Source organism: Orcinus orca, chromosome 6 (genome assembly GCF_937001465.1).
Source record: "Orcinus orca chromosome 6, mOrcOrc1.1, whole genome shotgun sequence".
NCBI lineage: Eukaryota > Metazoa > Chordata > Mammalia > Artiodactyla > Delphinidae > Orcinus > Orcinus orca.
Window position 1 is genome coordinate 36,737,657 of NC_064564.1, and position 20,947 is coordinate 36,758,603.

A 20,947-nucleotide genomic window follows, 5' to 3' on the forward strand; every position below is an offset into this window, starting at 1 on the left:
GGTCATTGCCCTCTAATACATTACAAAACTAGTTGTGTACAGAAAACCACCAAAATTCTTTGAAAAGTTTTTCCCTTATAGGTTATTACAAAATATTGAGTATAGTTCCCAATGCTACATAGTAGGTCCTTGTTGGTTATTTATTTTATATATAGTAGTGTGTATATGTTAATCCCAAACTCTTGATTTATCCCTCCCCCGTTTCCCCTTTGGTAACCGTAAGTTTGTTTTCCATGTCTGTGAGTCTATTTCTTTTTTTAATAAATTTATTTATTTATCTTTGGCTGCATTGGGTCTTCGTTGCTGTGCACGGGCTTTCTACAGTTGCAGTGGGGGGGGGGCTACTCTTCGTTGAGGTGCACGGGCTTCTTGTTGCAATGGCTTCTCTTCTTGCAGAGCATGGGCTCTAGGCACACGGGCTTCAGTAGTTGCGGTGCACGGGCTTAGTTGCTCTGTGGCATGTGGGATCTTCCTGGACCAGGGCTCGAACTCATGTCCCCTGCACTGGCAGGCGGATTCTTAACCACTGTGCCACCAGGGAAGTCCCTGTGAGTCTATTTCTGATTCATTAGTATGATGATTTCCAGGTCCATCCACATTACTGTAAATGGCATTATTTCATTCTTTTCTTCGGCTGAGTAATATTCCATTATATATATATATATACCACATGTTCTTTTTTTTTGGCTGCATTGGGTCTTTGTTGCTGCATGTGGGCTTTCTCTAGTTGCAGCGAGTGGGGGCTACTCTTTGTTGTGGTGCATGGGCTTCTCACTGCAGTGGCTTCTCTTGTTGAGGAGCACGCACGGGCTCTAGGCGTGCGGGCTTCAGTAGTTGTGGCACGTGGGCTCAGTAGTTGTGGTGCATAGGCTCAGTAGTTTTGGCGCATGGGCTTAGTTGCTCCGTGGCACATGGGATCTTCCCAGACCAGTGCTCGAACCTGTGTCCCCTGCGTTGGCAGGCAGATTCTTAACTACTGCACCACCAGGGAAGTCCCAATGTACCACATATTCTTTATCCATTCATCTGTCGGTGGATATTTAGGTTGCTTCCATGTTTGCCTATTGTAAATAGTGCTGCATGTATCATTTGTATTTACAAAAAAGAAAAAAAAAGATAAACAAGAAACAAATAAATTTGCTTATCTATGGGGGTTGGGGGAAATTGAAGAGATGGAAAGAGGACAGGACCTGTCTGAATATAACTTTTATATAGTTTCATATTTTGAACCATGTTAAGCATTTCACATATTAAAAAAAATAAATTAAATCAACAAGAATGGGTGGGTAGGAGGCCCTGAAAGTGAAAAAAATGAATTACCTTGATTATAACCAAGTTAATAATACAATTACAAAGAAAAAAGAACTAATCCAAAAAATATCTGAACATAATAACAAATTATTCTGACTATACACTTTCAGTGGGATATATTCCAAGGACAAAAAAAATCTCAAACGTTACTTGGTAAGCTTGTTTTGGATAATGTTGGTGAAGTAATTCTGAAACTGTTTTGTGTATGTTACAGAAATGAGCAAATGAGTAAATATATTGATGTTTTGAGGAAGCAGGGAGTTCACTGTGGGAAAACAAAGAGACAAATATGGAATGGAGGTAGAATTCTATACTACTGGATGGGATATCAATTAGAGTATCATTATGAACTCATGGATTTTAAAAAGTGTTTCTAGTACTGTCCATTGAGAGGACCTAAAAGCTATTTCACCCCAGAGCAATGAGCACACATGGCACCCAGGGCTTGTTTTCTAAACACCATTCCCCAAACCCTTTGGGAAAATGCATAATTTCAAGGTGAGCCTGGAACATTTTCTAGTGCCAGAAATTAAGGAAGTACTCAATACTGAGGAAGATATGTCAAAGAGATATAAGAACCCATTTAAGGGGCTGCCACTTGCCAAATTTGGGACAATATGAGCATCAAAGTGAATAATGACAGGAATGGATTATAACACACTGAATAAAATAGAATCCATGAGTCTACACTGATTTTTTTTTAATTTTAAAGCAATTAGGAGGAGAAAGGAAAGCCTTCCTTTATAGAAGAATGCTAACTAATAAACATAAAAGAGATGATAGAAATAAAAAGTCACTATTTCACAACTACCGTATTAATATTTGATTTCAGGAGAGAATCATCAATGGATACTAAAACCATTGGGAGAAATATGGGGAAACAGGATCTTCACACAGTCCAAAATATCCCATCACAAGTCACTTATTAACTACAAAGGGAAAAAATGAATCTTTATAATGGAGAAATATAGTAGATAACACCTTAATCAAATAATCCAACTGATCATCATTAAAAGGACATATTCACATCATATATCCTCTGTTGTGACACACTCAGATGTGTGATATATCACCTATTAGTATTCCTGCCAAAAATGTTTACCCTAAGTCTAACCATGAGGAAACAATCAGACATCTGCAAAAGAATGCACTTGGACTCTTCAAAAATGTCAATATTATGAATAATAAAAAAAAAAAGACTGTCAACCTGTGCTACATTAAAGAACAGAGACATGAAAATAAATACAATACGATGCATGATCCTTGCTCAAATCTAGAATACCAAAAAAAAAAAATGTTAAAGGACATTACTGGGACAATTGCAGAAACTTAAATATGGACTGCATATTAGAAAGTAGTATTATGTCAATATTAAATGTCCTGAGTGCGATAATTGCACTGTGGTTACAGAGGAAAATATCCTCATTTTTAAAAGATACATGCTGAGAGTTTGGGGGCCTAGGTGTCTAGATATCTGCAACTAACTCTCAAATGGTTCAGCTAAACAACACACATATGCACAAAGGGAGGAAAAGAGGGAGGAGGGAAAGGAAGAAAATGTGACAAAATGTTAAAATTGTTGAATTACGTAAATGGTATATAGATAGCCATTGTACATTTCTTGCAAATTTTCTATAGGTTTTCTAGTTTTCAAAATACAATGTGGTTGGGGGAGAAAGGGAGCTTTTTATATGGTCACTGCAAGAAGACAGCATAGTTAGAGATACTTAGATAACCTGAGAACCAGTAAGTATTCTTTAGTTGGGTGAATCCTTGCCAAGAGTTCAAGCTCCAGCAGAAAGCCTCCGGAAGATATTGGAGACAGCCAAAGTTAGCAACAACAAAATTAACTAGTTAATACAGAACACCCAGTTAAATCTGAACTTCAGATAAACGAGCAATTTCTTTTTTAGTATAAGTATGTCCCAAGCATTTTATCTGGCAGCCCCACTCAGAGAAGCACTGTGGACTGTTCCATGCCCAGGGGATAAAGTACAACAGTTCAAGAATACTAGAACCGTTCAAGATTAGAGCCATTGATATTTTTTATTTACTATTTTTATTTAATCAAAGTCTACTCCATTTTCTGTAATGAAGACTACTCTTCAACCTATATTTTCTCCTTACATATGGTTGGTACAGCCCTAATTTAGGCTTCATTTTCTCTCTCTGCATTGCGAAGCTTTCCCCCACTTCCACCACCTTTGACTTCTAAATACTACTTTCCCATCCTCTTCACTACCTTTCTCCCTTCTCAATTTTTACCTGTTTGGCTCAGGAGAGAATAGTTTCAAAGCAATAGATGATACTTAGCTGAGACTGCTTCTGGAAATTTGAGTCATTGTGTTAACCCCACCCAATGTCATTAGTTAAATGCCTTGACCTAGGCTGGTTGGGGATCCTCCCCTCCCAACGGAACCCCTGGATGTCTTGACATAGCATTTTTGGTACATTTGGCATCCATCAGGCCAGAGCAGCTCAGAGAAAAGTTTTATGTATTACACTCTCTGAAATTCTCTTTTATCAGAAATGCAAATCAAAACTGCAATGAGGTATCACCTCACACTGGTCAGAATGGCCATCATCAAAAAATCTACAAACAACAAATGCTGGAGAGGGTGTGGAGAAAAGGGAACCCTCTTGCACTGTTGGTGGGAATGTAAATTCGTACAGCCACTATGGAGAACAGTATGGATGTTCCTTAAAAAACTAAAAATAGAACTACCATATGACCCAGCAATCCCAATACTGGGCATATACCCTGAGAAAACCATAATTCAAAGAGTCATGTACCACAATGTTCATTGCAGCTCTATTTACAATAGCCAGGACATGGAAGCAACCTAAGTGGCCACTGACAGATGAATGGATAAAGAAGATGTGGCACATATATACAATGGAATATTACTCAGCCATAAAACGAAATGAAATTGAGTTATTTGTAGTGAGGTGGATGGGCCTAGAGTCTGTCATACAGAGTGAAGTAAGTCAGAAAGAGAAAAACAAATACCGTATGCTAACACATACACATGGAATCTAAAAAAAATGGTTCTGATAAACCTATGGGCAGGACAGGAATAAAGATGCAGACATAGAGAATGGACTTGAGGGCACAGGGACAGGGAAGGGTAAACTGGGACGAAGTGAGAGAGTGGCACTGACATATATACACTACTAAATGTAAAACAGATAGTTAGTGGGAAGCTAGTGCATTGCACAGGGAGATCAGCTCGGTGCTTTTTGACCACCTAGAGGGGTGGGATAGGGAGGGTGGGAGGGAGGCGCAAGAGGGAGGGGATATGGGAATATATGTATATACATATAGCTGATTCACAATGAAACTAACACAACACTGTAAAGCAATTATACTCCAATAAAGATGTTAAAAAAAAAATTCCCTCTTATCACTGAAGCTCCTCCTTTTTTGGTCTTATCAGCTTCTCTTATTTTTCTTAATGTCTAAATGCTGGACAGCCTCAGTGTTTAATTCTGGGCATTATCTCTTCTCTCCCTTGGGTCCAGTGCTTCCCGAAGTTCAATCATATGTATATCGTCTTCATGATTTTTGACATCTCTCAATAATTATTACTAGTTTTCTTTAAATGGATATGGGGTTTTTTTGCAGTACGTGGGCCTCTCACTGTTGTGGCCTCTCCTGTTGTGGAGCACAGGCTCCGGACGCGCAGGCTCAGCGGCCATGGCTCACAGGCCCAGCCGCTCCGCGGCATGTGGGATCTTCCTGGACCGGGGCACGAACCCGTGTCCCCTGCATCGGCAGGTGGTCTCTCAACCACTGCGCCACCAGGGAAGCCCAGATATGTTTTAATTTATATCTTTTTAATTAATTTTTATTGGAGTACAGTTGCTTTACAATGTTGTGTTAGCTTCTACTGCACAGCAAAATGAATCAGCCATACGTATACATATATCCCCTCCATTTAGGACACTACAGTGCATTAAGTAGAGTTCTCTGTGTTATCCTAATTTACATATTTTATACCACAACTATAAAGAGGAATTTAATATCATAAATAGAAATCTAAAAATAAAACCTCAAAATATATAAAATGTAATTTTTTACTTAGATTTAAAATAATCAATAAAACAAATTATTAACATATAAACAAATTATTAAAATGCACACCCCAAAATAAATTACTCACGAGAATAACTGAGCTTTTCAGGATCAGTCAGGAATAGTGACTGGATGTTTGGCATCACGTTCCCTGTCTTGGGCTTACAGTTAGAAACTGAATATCAGGAGGGAAGGTAATTTGCTGAAGATCAAAACAAAGTAGAGGCAGAGCTGGATCTATAGCCTGAGACTAATGAACCGCAGTTGCAGAGAGTGGTCTCAAAAATAGAATTCAGAAAGGAACACCAGCTCCTGACGGTGTGAGGGCTCAGTCAGGGGACAGGAGCTTGGTGCATGGTAGAGTAAAAAGAATATAAACACTGAAGTCTACAAGGCTGTGGTCACGTTGTGAATAGGCCGGTAAAGCCATGTTACCATAAGCCTATGACTACTCTTTGAACCTCAGTTTTCTAGCTAACTCACAAATTGTAGAACTGCGAGAAGACAATCAGACACAAGTACTGAGTGCTCAGCCCAGTGGTTACACAATCAGTAGAAGTTTCCTTCCTTCCTCTCCCATCTTTGTATCACCAACACTGCCACAGACCTACCCACCACTAGCTATATCTCCTTTTGAAGGAAATATGGATTTTTTTTCTTCTGAATAATCCAGTCCTGATTTCTCTCCATCACTGCCCTGTGTCCAGTGCTGGGAGAAAGGACTTCATCTGTGCTGGGCTGCTTGGCAAGGAGAGAGGCAGCAGCTTCCTGGTGTCTTTTGGGGGTTGGGTCTGTAAAGATGAAGATGGCCTAGAGATGACTTCTAAAAGCCTCAGGTAACCCTCAGCTTTCAGTTGCAATGGGAGGGCTGCAGGTTTTAGGGGGTAGCACATGAGCCCAGGGATATTCTCAGGTTCCTGATCCAGTGGATACTCAAAGGCCTCTTGGGAAGTTCGACCCCAGGAAAGCCGTGGAGGGCAGGGCTGTGGGGAACCTAAAAAAGTCTAGAGTGCAGCATTTGATAATTGTGAAGATGAGAAGCAGGCAACGGGACCTAAGAAATAGCTGGGAGTTGGGTATTCAGTTTCCATGGGAAAAGGGGCAGCTGAAACTTGGAAGTAGGGAGAGGAAGGAAAGATGGGGCTGCTAGTCTCCGTGGCAACAGGGAGGGGAGCAGAACTTTCCATCACTCAGAGAGTAAGATTAGTTGAGGGAAAAGTTTGAAACATGTGGCCCATCCCCAGACTGGAACATGGGGGAAGTAGACTACCGAAGAGAAACATGGAATGATTTCAGGAGTGTGAAAATAACAGCAGGACACAGTCAAGCAGAGAACTGAAATTGGCACTTTCAGGTATACTTGAGATTCCTTGTGTTCTTGAAAAGAATCCAGATGTTTCTGGATTCTTTTTTTTTTTTTTTTTTTGCGGTACGCAGGCCTCGCACTGTTGTGGCCTCTCCCGTTGCAGAGCACAGGCTCCGGACGCGCAGGCTCAGCGGCCATGGCTCACGGGCCCAGCCGCTCTGCGGCATGTGGGATCTTCCCGGACCGGGCCACGAACCCGTGTCCCCTGCATCGGCAGGTGGTCTCTCAACCACTGCGCCACCAGGGAAGCCCCTCTGGATTCTTTTTGATGCCAAGGAAGACAGACAGCAAAGCAGGAGATTGCCAACTGGGGGGAAGTAGTGGACCACCCACAATGAAAATCTCCTGGGAGTTGCAGCTAGATCCCAAGAGGGATGCATGATGCCATCACGTGTAGTAGGATGGGTCCAAGCTGGCAACAGCGAACCACTGGAGATGGACTAAGCTGACAGAACTAACCACGAGTCCATGAGTCTCAGACCTCAGCATCAGATATCCAGCAACGAGGCAAAGAACAGAGCCTAGAAAGACCAAAGAAGCAAGAGGACCCCCTCAAAGAGCCTGTGGATGTGTATCTAGGCACACTTCTTTCCAATCATACGACTCCAGATCATCACATCTCCAGATAGCATGCAAAGGAAGTGGAGAAGGAAATCTGAACAATAGGGTGTATACCCAAGAGACCAAACCATCAAAGATATGATTTAAATTAGCAAAGACTTGAGATATGTTAACTGGCAAGTTAAATTTTTTCCCCCATAGTTCCCAGAGGGAAGTAGAGCCCCAGAGTAACATTAGCTCAAATTTAGGAGGAAAAAAAGTACATTCATCTAAGTGAAGTCTTAAATTTTCAATTTCAGGACATTTTTTACCTTTACCATATTTTTCAACACTTTTAAAACAGGGACTGTGACTATTTCTCTCATATATCAGGCACATATCAGGAATTCAACATCTGTTGAAAAAAATGAAACGGATGAATAACCCTAAATAAATGGCTGACTCTGGAACAGCACAGTCTAGGTTTTAGTTCATAGTGTATACTAGCTCACTGATTTTCCTAAGGTTTGAAAACAAGCACTGGAAATAAAATTCCTTTACTTTACACAACTTCTTAGGTCATAAATATAAGGTCCTGAAACAATTTAAACTAAGAGACTTTGCGGCAGGCAGAAACGGGATCCTGTTAGCCCTCTGTAATTTGTTAATGACCTCTAAGGCAGACAGCCCCCATATTTCTGCTCCAAATTGTTGGAAATATGTCTGGACCATGACACAATCACTGCAAAGATTCTGAGAAAATCAGTATTCCCTCCAGTGACATCCAAAAAAGAATCAAACCAAACTTTTCAACTGGATTTTATGAACTTCATGACCAATTTAAATTCCCATTACAGTACAATATTGACAGAAAGAGGGATCTTACCTGTCAATATCTGTTGATTAGTATTGCATCTTGTTTTAGAGAGCCTCATTTATCCTCAAGATGAATCTTAAAAGTACCTTTTGAATAGAAGTTAGGCTTTGGGAAACACACTGAAGAAAATGCAAATAAAAAATATTTTAAACTCTTAAAAAGATGTGTCCTCTACTGCTCCTGCAGAACTCTAGACAGTCAAGAGTGACATTCCTAAACCGGTTGTTCCATACAGAGTTACTCGGCTGGGTGTGGTGGTGCTGCTCTTCCATATAATAAATTAATAATGTATCATCACACTCCCTTTGGACTCCATAAAAGGCCTTTGTCTGCCTGTCAGATTACTGCCTTGATTGTCATGTATTTTCAGAACCAAAGTATCTAGATAAAGCATTGTACAAAAGTTGTACCTACCTGTTTTAAATCACCTTTAGTATAGACAGTGGTTAAAAACAGACTCTGCCTCATTAGGGTTTGGATTCCAGCGGTTCCATTTACTTCACAATAAACGCTATTTCGCCCACCATCTTTAAAAGGGGGATAATGCTATTCTCCTAGTGGGACTGTTGTGAGGATTAAATGAGTAATTATTTGCAAAGCCCTCATAACAGTGCCTGGCAACAGCCAGTACTAATGTGTTCATTTTAAGACCATTATCCCCACAGAATCTCATGGCTTTAAATTTAAATACCCTTAAAGAGAAATCAAAACTGTTGCATTTTTCTCAAAGCTCCCTAATTTTATTAGTTGCTCGAGGCTTTCCAAGCATTTAGAACACTGCAGATAGCAAGGAAGGTAAAGTCAATGGAAAAGAGAGAGAGAAAAAAGGAACCCAGTTGTTTGCTAGTTGCATTAAAACAGTCTCCGTTTGAAAATTCGAGTATGAATGCCCTCCTTGGTCATCCTTTGCATTTACACATTTTCTGCGAAACCAGATTTTGTTTTTAAGAGAAACAAATCCGTACACAATCGAAGAAAAAAGCACAGCATTTCTTTCTCTGAGCCATACTGTGATCCGGATGAACAGCGGAGGCTTAAAAGCTAGGGTCGGCCATTAAGACCTCACTGAGACGTTCAATCACTCGAATTATCAGTAAAACAGCACGAGCGCCACGAGGCCTCAGACCCACGCTGAACTTGCCCTGGAGTGGAGCATCCAGGGGCAAAGCGAGTCTCCGACCCGACCCGGGCACACGGCTACGCCTCACCGCGGGCTTCGCTTCTCTCGCAGAGAACCAGAGGCTTCCTCCGCACACCTCCCCAGTGCTTTTAAAGCCCAGGAGAGAGAGGAGCCCAGGCGAGGACAGCTCCGAGCGAGCAAGAGCGGAGAGCCTACACTCCGACCCCGACGCAACTCCCGACTCCCGACTGCCGGAAAATGCGCCCGCGCGGCGGCGGCGGCGGGGGCGGCGGCGGCGGAAACGGGAGCGGCGGGGTGGTGGAGTTTCCGGCGTGCGCGGCGGAGCGCTCGGACTGGGGCACGGCCGGATTCTAATAGCGCACAATGAGACAGCGCTGAGCGCCGGAAGTGGGGCTGGAGGAAAACACGGAGAGGGAGCCCGGCCGGGACAGGAAGAGGCGGGGGGCCGCGGCGGAGGTGGTGAGTGCTCACGGGCACCGTTTCCCCCCGTGTCCCTGTCAGACTCGCGTCCGGGGAGGGTCTTGGGTGGGTTCTCCGGTCTGCACAGTCGAGGGTGGGCCCGGCCCAGGAGATACGTTGGCTGCATCCTCCGCCGGCCTCCTCTCCCCAGTTGCGAGGTCCAGGGAACCCCCGAGCCGGTGGGGACTGAGCTGTCGGGCTCGAGTCCGCGTCTTCACTTTGTGTCAGACCCTGCGGGGGCTGGAGAAGAAGGGATCTGGGTGGAGGCACTCGGCCCCAGCCCCCTGCCCGGCAGGGGAGACCCCGGAACCCTATCGAGGAGGCAGGTCACTTCCTGCTTCCTGGTCCCCGCGGTGGCTTCTTGGCCAGGACTGCGGAGACGCCTCCTGTTTCTCCGCCTCCGACCCAAAGGGTGGAAAACGACGCAGATCGGGGGTGGGGCGGTCCCATGGGGATCGAAGAGGGAGAATTGCTGTTCGTGACAAAACCAAACTTGTTTGGGGTGGGAGGATGAGGACTGGGGGGATTAGCTTGAGTTGTCCCTTGGTCAGAAAGCCAGCCCCACTGACCGGAGCGGAGCCTTGGTCGGGAGCCCTCCGTAGCCCAAGAGATCGAAGCCTGTCGTTCTGAATAGTCTCAAGCGGAGCCGAGGTGCCGGGGTACGTAGAAGGGACTGAAAAGTGGAGTTGAGAGATGTACTGCGTTTACAAAGTTTCGGTTACTTTGTAGTAACACTTAAAAGTAATTGCCAGCTTGTTTTTAAAAGACTGGGGAGTTCTCTAAAGTATAGGCTTGGGGTGAGGTATTTGGTTTTGGGGGGCTTTGGGGAGTTCTGAAGAAAAGAGCTTTTGTTATATCTATATAATATCTATGAAGAATACTATAGAATTAAGCCTCCTAACTTCTAGCATAACGCACTAATTATTGGAACGTGATGGAAATTAGGAAAAGAAGGGTTTCTTACAAGCTTTTGAGCATCTGTGCAATAAATGTGTGGTACTTTGTGAACTTAGTATGATACCTTGTTATAGTTGGTCTCCAAAATGCCTTCTTCCAGGTGAAGAGTAAGAAAATTGAAGTCAAAGATCATGGGAGATGCCACAAAACCTTATTTTGTGAGGCGTGCTAAAGAGCGAGGGACTACAGATGATGAGGATTTCAGAAGGGGTCACCCCCAACAAGATTATTTAATAATGGATGATTATGCTAAAGGCCATAGCAGTAAAATGGAAAAAGGCCTTCCAAAAAAAAAAGGAACACCAGGGAACTATGGGAATACCCCCAGAAAAGGACCATATGCTGTTTCTAGCAATCCATATGCATTTAAGAACCCAATTTACAGTCAACCCGCTTGGATAAATGACAACCACAAAGATCAGAGTAAAAGATGGCTATCTGATGAACTTGCTGGTAATTCAGACAGTTGGAGAGAATTCAAACCTGGACCTAGAATTCCTGTTACAAACCGACCAAGAAGAGACTCTTTTCAAGAAAGTGAAGATGGGTATAGGTGGCAAGATGGAAGAGGGTGCAGAACTGTAAGACGACTATTTCATAAAGACCTGACAAGCCTCGAAACTATGTCAGAAATGGAAGCAGGAAGCCCTGGTAATATTTCCAACTTGTCAAGTTACAACCCTGACGTCAGCAATGTCTTTTATTATTTTCATTCAAATGAGCTTTACTATTTTCAGCAATGCAGTTCCAGTTTTTCATAGTTTCTGCTTATTAATGTGATTATTTTAAGGATTGTAATCATGTTTTTTGGGCAACTTCAATATGTTGCATGTATTTCCCTTTAAAAGTTTACTTTGCCACAAGGCTTATTTTACTTTAGTAAAACTATATTTCCCATTGGTACTTTTTACAGAAGAGGGTGATGATATCCCCCTGGGGATATATCGTAATTTCTGAGGGGTATGTATGTGTTTTCTAAATTATGTATTTTAATTTTGTACTTGAATAATGAATGTATCTGTAATATAAACGACAGAATATAAAGCTTAAAAAAAAACTTATTCTATGTAAAAACACGATGTAGACTGCATATATCTCCTGCTGCAGAGGGATATGTGTCTTTTGTATGGATCTCAATCTCTAGAGAAGGATAGTGCAAGATTTTTTTTCTCAAAAGTGAACATGGTAAACAGGTTGAAAAACATTGTTTAGAAAGTCAGAAATTCAGATAAGATAAAAGCTTGTCCTTTTAGTTTCAGTAAAACCAAAAGCCTTCTAAGTACCCTATGTGCTTGATAATAATTGCCCCAGAGTTATTATTTATACCTTTTTCTAAAAGGTGAATAGATTTTGTCCATGTAGCAGAAGAACAGAAGAATCAACCAGCCTCGTAAATCTTTAAGCTAAAAAGAACTTGAAGGAATTGCAGTGCTCTGTCATGGTGTATCAAAGGTAGAATCACAATTTTATTCAATACAAAGCAGGTAGCTGTGTCTCTGGAGAGGTTAAATTTATCCAGACTTGTGTATGCAGAGTGGTAGATGAGGAAGTGGAACTGAAATCAAGTACTGTGCTGCTCTGGCCATGAACTCGGCCTGGAATCTGTCAGAGGGAACTGAACACGTATTCATAATTTCTGGCCTTTCGATTCTAAAAGTTTGTGTATATTTAAGTAGTTCTTTATTACTGTGTCCAGGCGAGACATGGACATTCTAATTTAGTTACCAATTGTTGGTCTTTCAGAAAAGAAAAAGTTGATCTTAAGCAGCATTACCAAAAGAAAGATTTATAGGTCAAAAGTTTGCAACCAGATAGATATTAAAAGAGACTGTTTACAGACCAAAAACCTCTTATTCTGTATTCTATATTCTATATTCTTATTCTATATTCTGCCTAGTCTTAAAAGCAAAGCTTAAGTGATTTTGAATAGGACCTGCATTTTTACTGTCTTTTTGTTGAAGTCAATCCAAAAGTCCTGTGTTTGCGATATATGAAATTATGTGTGTGTGCTTTCAGTTTCCAAATGAAGGACTGTTCAGTTTCTATCCCTTGAAAAGTCTTCGTGAAGAAAATATTAAGCTTTGGCATAACATTGCTTACTGTAGTGAGAAATTCAGTTTAAAGTATAAACTTTACACTGTACTCAGAGGATCCTAAAAAGGATCTCACTAAAGGGACTGAAATTTTTCTTAAATCAAACTTATATCTTAATAAGGAAGGAAGATATTAAGTTTGATTCCTTAAATCAAACTTAATATCTTAATATTCCTTAAATCAAACTTATATCTTAATCATCTTATTAAATGATGCAAGAAGATATAATGAAAATTATCTTAGAGTTGCTTTGTTTTTTAATGCTAACTTTCTATTTTTCAGTTCTACTTGACTGCCCCTACTTCATTCCTCATATATCCTAGATTGCCAATTTAATATATTTGGGACAATGCCATTAATGATCTTAGCTGGAAAATATCTGCTCAAATGCACTTGTCCTTTGTGAATGGAGTAATGGACCATATGCAAATGAAATATGAGAAACTTGGAGTACTGTATATAGAGAATTCATATTACTACAAAAAGCCTGGGATGAGCCAGGTAGTCTTCCTCTAAGTAATTATGAGAATTTTTTTTAGCAATACCCAGCTTTGCCTTTCTAGATTCCCTTCAATGAGATTTTAACTGTTTTTACCATGCAGGCCTATGAAACTCAGTTCAGAAGTTTGTATTGCCTTGTCAGTTCCTGCCTTTTTTTTTTTTTAACAAACTAAGTGGTAGGGAGTTCTGGTCTATTTTAGATGTGAATGGGTTTGCTACAAGAAGGGATTTTTCTTATACTGTTAGATAGAAAGATGAATTTCAGAATTCCATCCATGCTCTAATCTCTGTTTTAAATCCCTTTATTGGATTTAGTCATGTGTCCCTGGACAAGTTACTTATTTTCTTGGACCAGCATGTTCTCTATCTGTATAATGGGGATAATATTAGCATCCATGACAGGATCACTGTAGGGATTAATCTGAGGCAGTGCACATAAAGTGCTTACATTGCATCTGTCACATGATAAAATACTCAGTATCGGTAGCTGCAGTTATTGTCATCATCAGACAATTTGTGCAGCCATCCACTTCTGTGTATAAAATAAGGAGTTAACTGTGCTCTTTGGAGGGAAATTAAAGTCACTCTTTCTAGAAAACTGATAGCAAATATAGTAAGAAGCCTTTGTGATCAAGAGAGAGGAGATGAAAAAAGGAATTTGGTTTCATATCAGTTTTTGTTTTGTGAACTAACAATGGACTTCTCTGATGATGTTGCATATAATGAGTGTTTGCCTAAGAAACTTTGCCCTGAAAACTGAAGTCAGATGCAGTTATTTAGAGTTTGTAACGATAAGCAAATTAAATAAGAATAGACACACCTCTGAGTTAAAAGAATTGCTTATCTCAAAGGTTTATGCGGACCAGGAGTACTGTCCTTAAAAGACTGTGATAATTTAATTGGGCGTAGGGGGAGTGTTAAAAAGCAATAGACCGTTTTTGACTACTTACCTTTTAGTATTCTATTTGTCCCATTTTGATTGCTTTAAAAAAAAAAAGACAACTGTATTTGTCCTAATACTTGTTTAATTTTTTTAAATTGCTGCTGTATTTGCAGAATTTCATTATATTCATCTTAGGGTAGTTTGAGTACAGTGCTTGCTGCTTTTCCTTTAGAGCTGTTGGCGATAGCTGTTTTTAAAATTAGAGGTCCTATACGTCCCTTTCCTGACATAATTTCTTTTCAGTCGACTGATTCATCATACTTGCTATACAAATAATGAGTTCCACTGAAAACTTGACATGGCAGTTGCCTCAGGCAGAGCATTTCAGTAGGTTTATATTTTCAGAGTAATTTTTGGTAAGCCATTTAAAAACTATTCAGTCCACTTATCACAATTTTAATTGCAGAAATGAATTTCACTTTACTCTTATATGGTACTAGTAGCTTCATTTTCAGAATTTGATAGAAATTACCAAAGCTATTAAAAACAATTTTTTGTAGATCAGTCCCACAAGCATCTTCAGTTTTACTGAAGTTGAAAAGTTATAATTTTAAAAAAGGAATAGATTCATTTATTAGTTATAAGGACTGTAGAACTAATAGCAGGGTTTATAAACAAATGAATTAGTCTGTACTTGTAGAAAACTTTTATTTCAACTGCTAATTGTTTTTTTTCCTTTGAAATATGCTCAGTGTGCAGGCCGTTCAAAGAAGCTAAAATGAAAGTAAAGATAAAGTGGGTAATAGTTATCCTCGGTAAATACAGTTTTGGCTTGGACTTCTTGATATTAATGTGGGGGAGGGCCCAATAATATGAATGCTAAATTTACAATTTAGTGATGGATTTTCACTCCAGATAAGAATGTAGTTGATTTCTGAGTTCTTTGGAGATAGACTGTCCATCTTTGCTCCATTGAGACTGTTCACTTATAAAAAATGAAAACAGATGTGGATAGTTTTCATTAGAATACCAGGTGTACTAGGAAGCGTTAGATACATGTACATTATATATTATGATATATTAATTACATTAGAATTACAGGTGTACTTCAAAGGATAATTTTTACTATTGCTTGAGTATGCTCAGCAGTATACCAGGAAGAGATGATAAAATCAAATTTTATGGTTGAAGTAGAATTCTTTTAAGTTTTCCAAAAAGGTGGTTTCTGTGGATTGGTGTGTCCAAATGTGAGGAGCTTAAGAGTATTTAAGCATTTTATCCATGGGAGAGGTATACCTTTCCTTTTGCTCTGTGTTCAGATGCCATTCAGATATCACATGATTTCATTAATAAATATGTAAGTTCTGCTTTTTACTCAGAGTGGTGTTATTCAGTATTGCCAATAATATTTTCCCACTAACTTAAGAAAACAAGAAGCAGAGGTCCAGACCTAGGAAGCCACGGAGGACTAGAAATGAGGAAAATGAACAGGATGGAGACTTGGAAGGCCCTGTGATTGATGAGTCTGTGCTTTCAACTAAGGAGCTACTGGGCTTACAGCAGGCTGAGGAGCGATTGAAAAGAGACTGCATTGACAGGCTGAAAAGGGTAACAGCCTTTTGTTAGTTAAAATTTGTTAGTTAAAATCCTTGTTTTGGTTTAATCTATTAGTAATTGGGAACATGTACTTTGATGAATTATATATCCTGCTTTGGTATTTAAGCACTACAAGTCAAAAGTGATACTGTTTGATTTAATAGAATTACTTTTTTTTTAAGAATTATTTTTAAAAAATGATTATTAGCATAGTGATAAAGAGTGATAGTACTATATTAACAGTTTTTAAAGTGAATGAGAAATCATCTCCTGGCCAGTTTTTGTTTACCTGTATTTTGTCTCTGTACATCTTTCTCTCTATATGTCTCTATAAATATGTGCTTATGTGTATGTCTCTATAAATCTATTCAAATTGTAGCGACCGAGAAACTACCCTACAGCAAAGTACACCTGCAAACTCTGTGATGTTTTAATTGAATCCATTGCATTTGCTCATAAACATATCAAAGAGAAGAGACACAAGAAAAACATTAAGGTAAGTTTACTATAACCCAAACAAATATGTTTACTTGTCAGTTATTACTTGTCATCTTTATGACTTTCCTTAAGATTATGGTATTAGTAATTTTGCTACTTATATTGCTGAATTTATTTTGACCAAAATATTTTATACTGGTCAGATATGTTTGCTGGGCCGTCTTGTGAATTTCCTTAGGACAGTATCAGGATGAATGAAGCCAATGGTAGAACCTAGATATATGTCCTTAGGTCAGTAATAATAAAGTAAATAATTTGCCATTGCTATTTCTGAAGTTCTTTCTTTACACTTTTTCCTTATTCCTGTCTTCCCTCTATTATCATTTTATGTGCATAAAGAAGTGTGTGCGTGTTTGATAAGATGAAGACTAAAACAGCTAAAGTGAGAAGGAGGGCTAAGAAAAATATTCCAGAATACTGTACAGGGTGTTGTCTCTGTGAATGGTAGAAGGTAAAAACTGTGTGAATCATTTTTAATCTCAACATTGATATTAAAAGGAGAAGCAGGAGGAAGAGTTGCTCACCACGTTACCCCCGCCTACACCCTCCCAGATAAATGCGATTGGTATTGCCATTGACAGAGTGGTACAGGAGTTTGGCTTACACAATGAGAACTTGGAACAGAGACTAGAAATTAAACGTATCATGGAAAATGTGTTCCAACACAAGTTACCAGGTATTTTCTAGATTTGTTTTTCTTTTTAGCTACCTAAAAGTACCCCATTCATTTTTCCTACCAGTAGTAATTTTTGCCTAATAGAAATTGATTTGCCATGTCCTGAAGCTCTCAATTTTATTGTATGTTTTTGTTTCTCCTGGCTTACCCTAAGGTAACAAAGACTTTTACATATGTTGTCATTAACCTGTCTTCATTGTGAGTTTCATTGTGTCTGTCCATTTACATGCCCTGTATTATTAGAGCACCATGGGACTCTTGTATATCTGTTTACCTTTCTATTTATTTATTTACTTTCTATCTCTAAGTTCAGTTTCTTTTTTTAATTGAAGTATAATTGACGTACAATATATTAGTTTCAGGTGTACAACATAGTGATACAGTATTTTTTATACATTACAAAATGATCACCACACCTTTCTACCTATTTACATTGACACAATATTTTGAGTTAAAATAAAGAAAAGTATCCTGGAGTCATTTTCAGGTTATCTGTGTCCATAAAAGGTTCTATTTAACCACACTTAAAAGAATTGCACCATCTAAAATGAGCTTTCAAAACTAATTTGTAAGAGATTTTGTGCAGCGTTGAATTGATTTTTCCAAGTTATGTCTGTGGAGCCATGGAAAACTATTTTTTTTGAAAGCTCCACAAGTGATTCTGATCCACAGCCAGGGTTGAAATCACTATTTGAATTTATCGCCATACCACCCATAAAACTGTTCTACTGAAAGATCATTCATATAGTATATGATTCATATTAATATATATCTGTTAAAAAAAATAAAGGGCAAGACTCTGCTCATCCCCCTGTATAGGTATCTCATCCTTTATGTTGTAGGCAAGCTCCTGAGAAGTCATTTGTAATTTTGATTTTTGCCATAGATTTTCATTGTAAAATTGAATGTGCTTTGTCATGGAAAACCTGTTAAAACCCAAAGAAGTTGTTTGACTTAACAAACCTGGAAAAAAAAATACAAAGTCCCCTGGCGAGAAGGGGTAATTTTTTGGCACAACAATAGTAAAACATTGGGGAAAATGCTGTAAAATAAATATAGGTGGTACACATACACACGTCTTCCTCTGAACTGTGAATCTCTTGCTGCCTAACATTTTAAGTTATATCAGTGATACTATAATTATTTTCTAAACTTTTCCTAAAGGGATTATATTATGTTAAATTAAGCTTTTTGTTCATAATACAATGAGTATTCATATTGAAAAGTAACTTTATGCTGATTTTTGTGATTATTGTTTTACTGAAACATGATCTTTATAGTAAATTATACCTATGTACGCTTTCAAAAAGGTGAAGTGTTTGTATTAACTCTTCAGTATATACATACTATCAGGTTTACAAACGTATGACAAAGTTAGGCATCCCTTTTCAACTTCCACATTTAAAAAATCATTTCAAATAGTATTTTCTGCACAAAACATGAAATAGTAAAGTAAGTTTTAACATGTTTTACAACTGATATGAAAAGAGTGGCTGTTAAACTAAACTGCAGTCAATACAGTTTTCCCTTTTAAATAAAATAAAATGAAGACAAGAGCAAAGAGTCACCCATTCTTGTCCTTTGCTTATGCCAGACTTGAACACTGTTTTTCTTTTGTGTGTAGTTCTAATTGATGGTTACATTTCTGAAATAGCAGTGTCTTGTAATAACTTTTGAGAAATTTTACTTTATTTATGACTTGTATTTATTCAATTTTTTTTGTTTTAGATTGTTCTCTGAGATTATATGGGTCATCCTGTAGCAGATTGGGTTTCAAAAATTCGGATATAAACATTGACATTCAATTTCCAGCCATTGTAAGTACAAAGTGAAATGTTAGAATTTTCAGAGTGGTACAGAAATTCATTTTTTTCCCAAAAGTGAGCTATATATGGATATATTTTAGATACTTGAAGACAGTTTAAGTGTGATGTTTTTTTCCTAAAACTGCATTGTTTTTAAAAGTATAATTTTTTTCCTAAAATTGCTGTTTTTATGTTCTTCTGCATGCCTTCAATTTTAGAGCATTTCTTTTTATTCTACAGATCTTTCATACTTTCTTCAGACACTGGTCTTCTAACCATGTGAATCTGATCGGGTAATTTAGGTCTGTTAACTTGAAAGGATTAAATTATCTTGATAAGTCAACTTTCCAATGGCAGGAAAGAGTTTCAGATTTCAAATTGTGTATCTATATAAACATTTATGACCTGCAAGCTTAATTTGTTCCTGAGTTTCCTTATATACACCCACCTTGTAAAAATAATTACGCTTTTGAAGAACTACACCTAGCCTAGATTTCTGGTTTAAACATGGTTCAAAAAGATGTTGATAAGTCAGAACTTTAAAACTGGAAGGCACTTTGGTAGATTATCCATTTACTTACTGGTGGTTCCTGCAGGCCAGTTTGCAAATGGTTTATGCCCATTTACTTGTGTTGCTACTTAAAAATAAAAATGATTCCTAGTCTCCTCCCCCAGATGTTCTGTTTCACAACTTCTCATTCCTTGCCATCCCTGACTGCTATAGCTACCTGGTCAGCTGACCAATAGATTTTACTGTTCTTTTAACCTTAAATTCTGCTTAATAATTTACCAGCATAGCAGTTATTTTGATTTCATGTCATTCATTCATTTAGCAAATATTCAGTGAGTTTGAGTATATGTCAAGCACCATACTAGGTTCTAGAGGACAAAACAGATACCATTCCTCCCTCCTGGAATTCATACTAGGGAAGGAGATAAGTAATTATGTATGTATAATTAATTATAATGAGAGCTATGCAGGGAAACAAGGTTCTGTGAGAGAAAATAAAAGAGTGTAGATATAGTTGTCCTGAAGGCCCCTTTGAAGGGATTACATTTAAACTGAACTCTAAAAGATGAAAATGGGTGGGGACAGTGAAAGGGTAAAAGAGTGTTTCAGCCTGAGGGCACATCATTTGCAAACAGTGAGTTTGGCCTATTCAAGGCACGCTAAAGGGAAAATTGTAAGGGCTGTGGTGAAGGCACCTTGAGAAAGAATAGTTTAAGATTAGGATAGAGGAGTAGTCTGGGGCCCAACGTACAGGAAGCCAGAATTTCATTTTGACCTAAGGGCATTAAGAAGCCAGACTGAGAGTTTTAAGGAGGGTCACAACTAGATCTAATGTATGATTTTAAGTGGTTTTGGTTCCTGTGTGGAGCAAAGATTAATAGAGAAAGGCAAGACTAAAGTGGAGACCCGGGTAAGCAATCTGTTGAAGTAGTCTCACAGAGTGAGAAGTAATATTGTTAACAGTTTGACAACCTCTAGCCACAACTTTGAGATTTGCTGAGAGGCTAACTACCTCGGGAATTAGTGAATCAGGAGTTAACTGCTTAGTAGGTCTCTTTTTGCCCACACTCATCCTCTTTTTGCTCATCTCTCTGTGTCTGACTGATGTGTGCACACAGCACAATGATTAATTCCTTTACTCTGGTAGCAAGGTGCTTTCTAATTTGGAAAAGAATTTGGGTAATTTCAAATGACTGTGTATTATCTCAGTGAAGCAAAAATACTTATGGATTATTTGATATATTCACTGATTTATTTCCTAGATGTCTCAGCCAGATGTTCTCTTACTTGTCCAAGAATGTTTAAAGAACAGTGGTAAGGCCAAATTCTTTCCACATTTTGCTCTTAAATTTTTCTTTTGTCTATAATTTGAATATCTTATTTCTCAAACTTTGAAAATAAGAAGTCATGTTTTTTGATTTACTTATATGGGTAATATCCAAACAGAAAACTAAAGCAAATGCCCACGAATTATTAGCAAGTTAATTAGAGTCTTGTTAGTTGTCCTACTATGCAGAATAATTATTTTGTAAGTAAAGCTTTTAGCTAGGTGATAATGTCATAATTTAGAAAGATTATATTAGCCCTAGGCTGAGAGTAAAAGGAATCAAAATATGTAAAATTTACTCTTGAGGGTAAAAAACTAAAGGATAATCTT

General features: G+C 38.6%; 2 protein-coding genes across 17 annotated transcripts in view; one reads left to right on the plus strand and one right to left on the minus strand.

Moving 5' to 3' along the window:
* Positions 1-557: 557 nt before the first annotated feature.
* On the minus strand, positions 558-10,091 carry LOC125964631 (protein FAM117B-like). Of its 3 annotated transcripts, XR_007477832.1 has the most exons (3): positions 9,378-9,517; positions 8,179-8,244; positions 558-7,707 (listed from the first exon to the last, which is right to left on the minus strand). XR_007477832.1 is itself a non-coding variant. In XM_049710904.1 (2 exons), exons 1-2 carry the CDS (start codon positions 9,894-9,896, stop codon positions 8,224-8,226), a joined length of 540 nt encoding a protein of 179 aa, XP_049566861.1. In that variant the 5' UTR covers positions 9,897-10,091; the 3' UTR covers positions 7,716-8,223. The 3 variants fall into 3 exon arrangements, 2 of the variants coding, with proteins under 2 accessions (XP_049566861.1, XP_049566860.1); XM_049710904.1 differs by lacking the exon at positions 558-7,707 and having other exon boundaries at positions 7,716-8,244; positions 9,378-10,091; XM_049710903.1 differs by lacking the exon at positions 558-7,707 and having other exon boundaries at positions 7,716-8,288; positions 9,378-10,091.
* TUT7 (terminal uridylyl transferase 7) overlaps positions 9,650-20,947 on the plus strand; it is a 67,438-nt gene continuing 56,140 nt past the window's right edge. For 3 of the 14 annotated variants that reach the window (XM_049710897.1, XM_033411390.2, XM_033411388.2), the window contains exons 1-7: positions 10,288-10,428; positions 10,827-11,377; positions 15,631-15,812; positions 16,180-16,296; positions 16,797-16,974; positions 18,703-18,791; positions 20,553-20,604. In XM_049710897.1, coding sequence (XP_049566854.1) covers positions 10,858-11,377; positions 15,631-15,812; positions 16,180-16,296; positions 16,797-16,974; positions 18,703-18,791; positions 20,553-20,604 — 1,138 coding nt within the window. In that variant the 5' untranslated portion in view covers positions 10,288-10,428; positions 10,827-10,857. Of the gene's footprint in view, positions 9,770-10,286; positions 10,429-10,826; positions 11,378-15,627; positions 15,813-16,179; positions 16,297-16,796; positions 16,975-18,702; positions 18,792-20,552; positions 20,605-20,947 lie in introns of those variants that run through there. The other 11 variants (XM_033411392.2, XM_033411393.2, XM_049710898.1 and 8 more) reach the window with 8 other exon arrangements.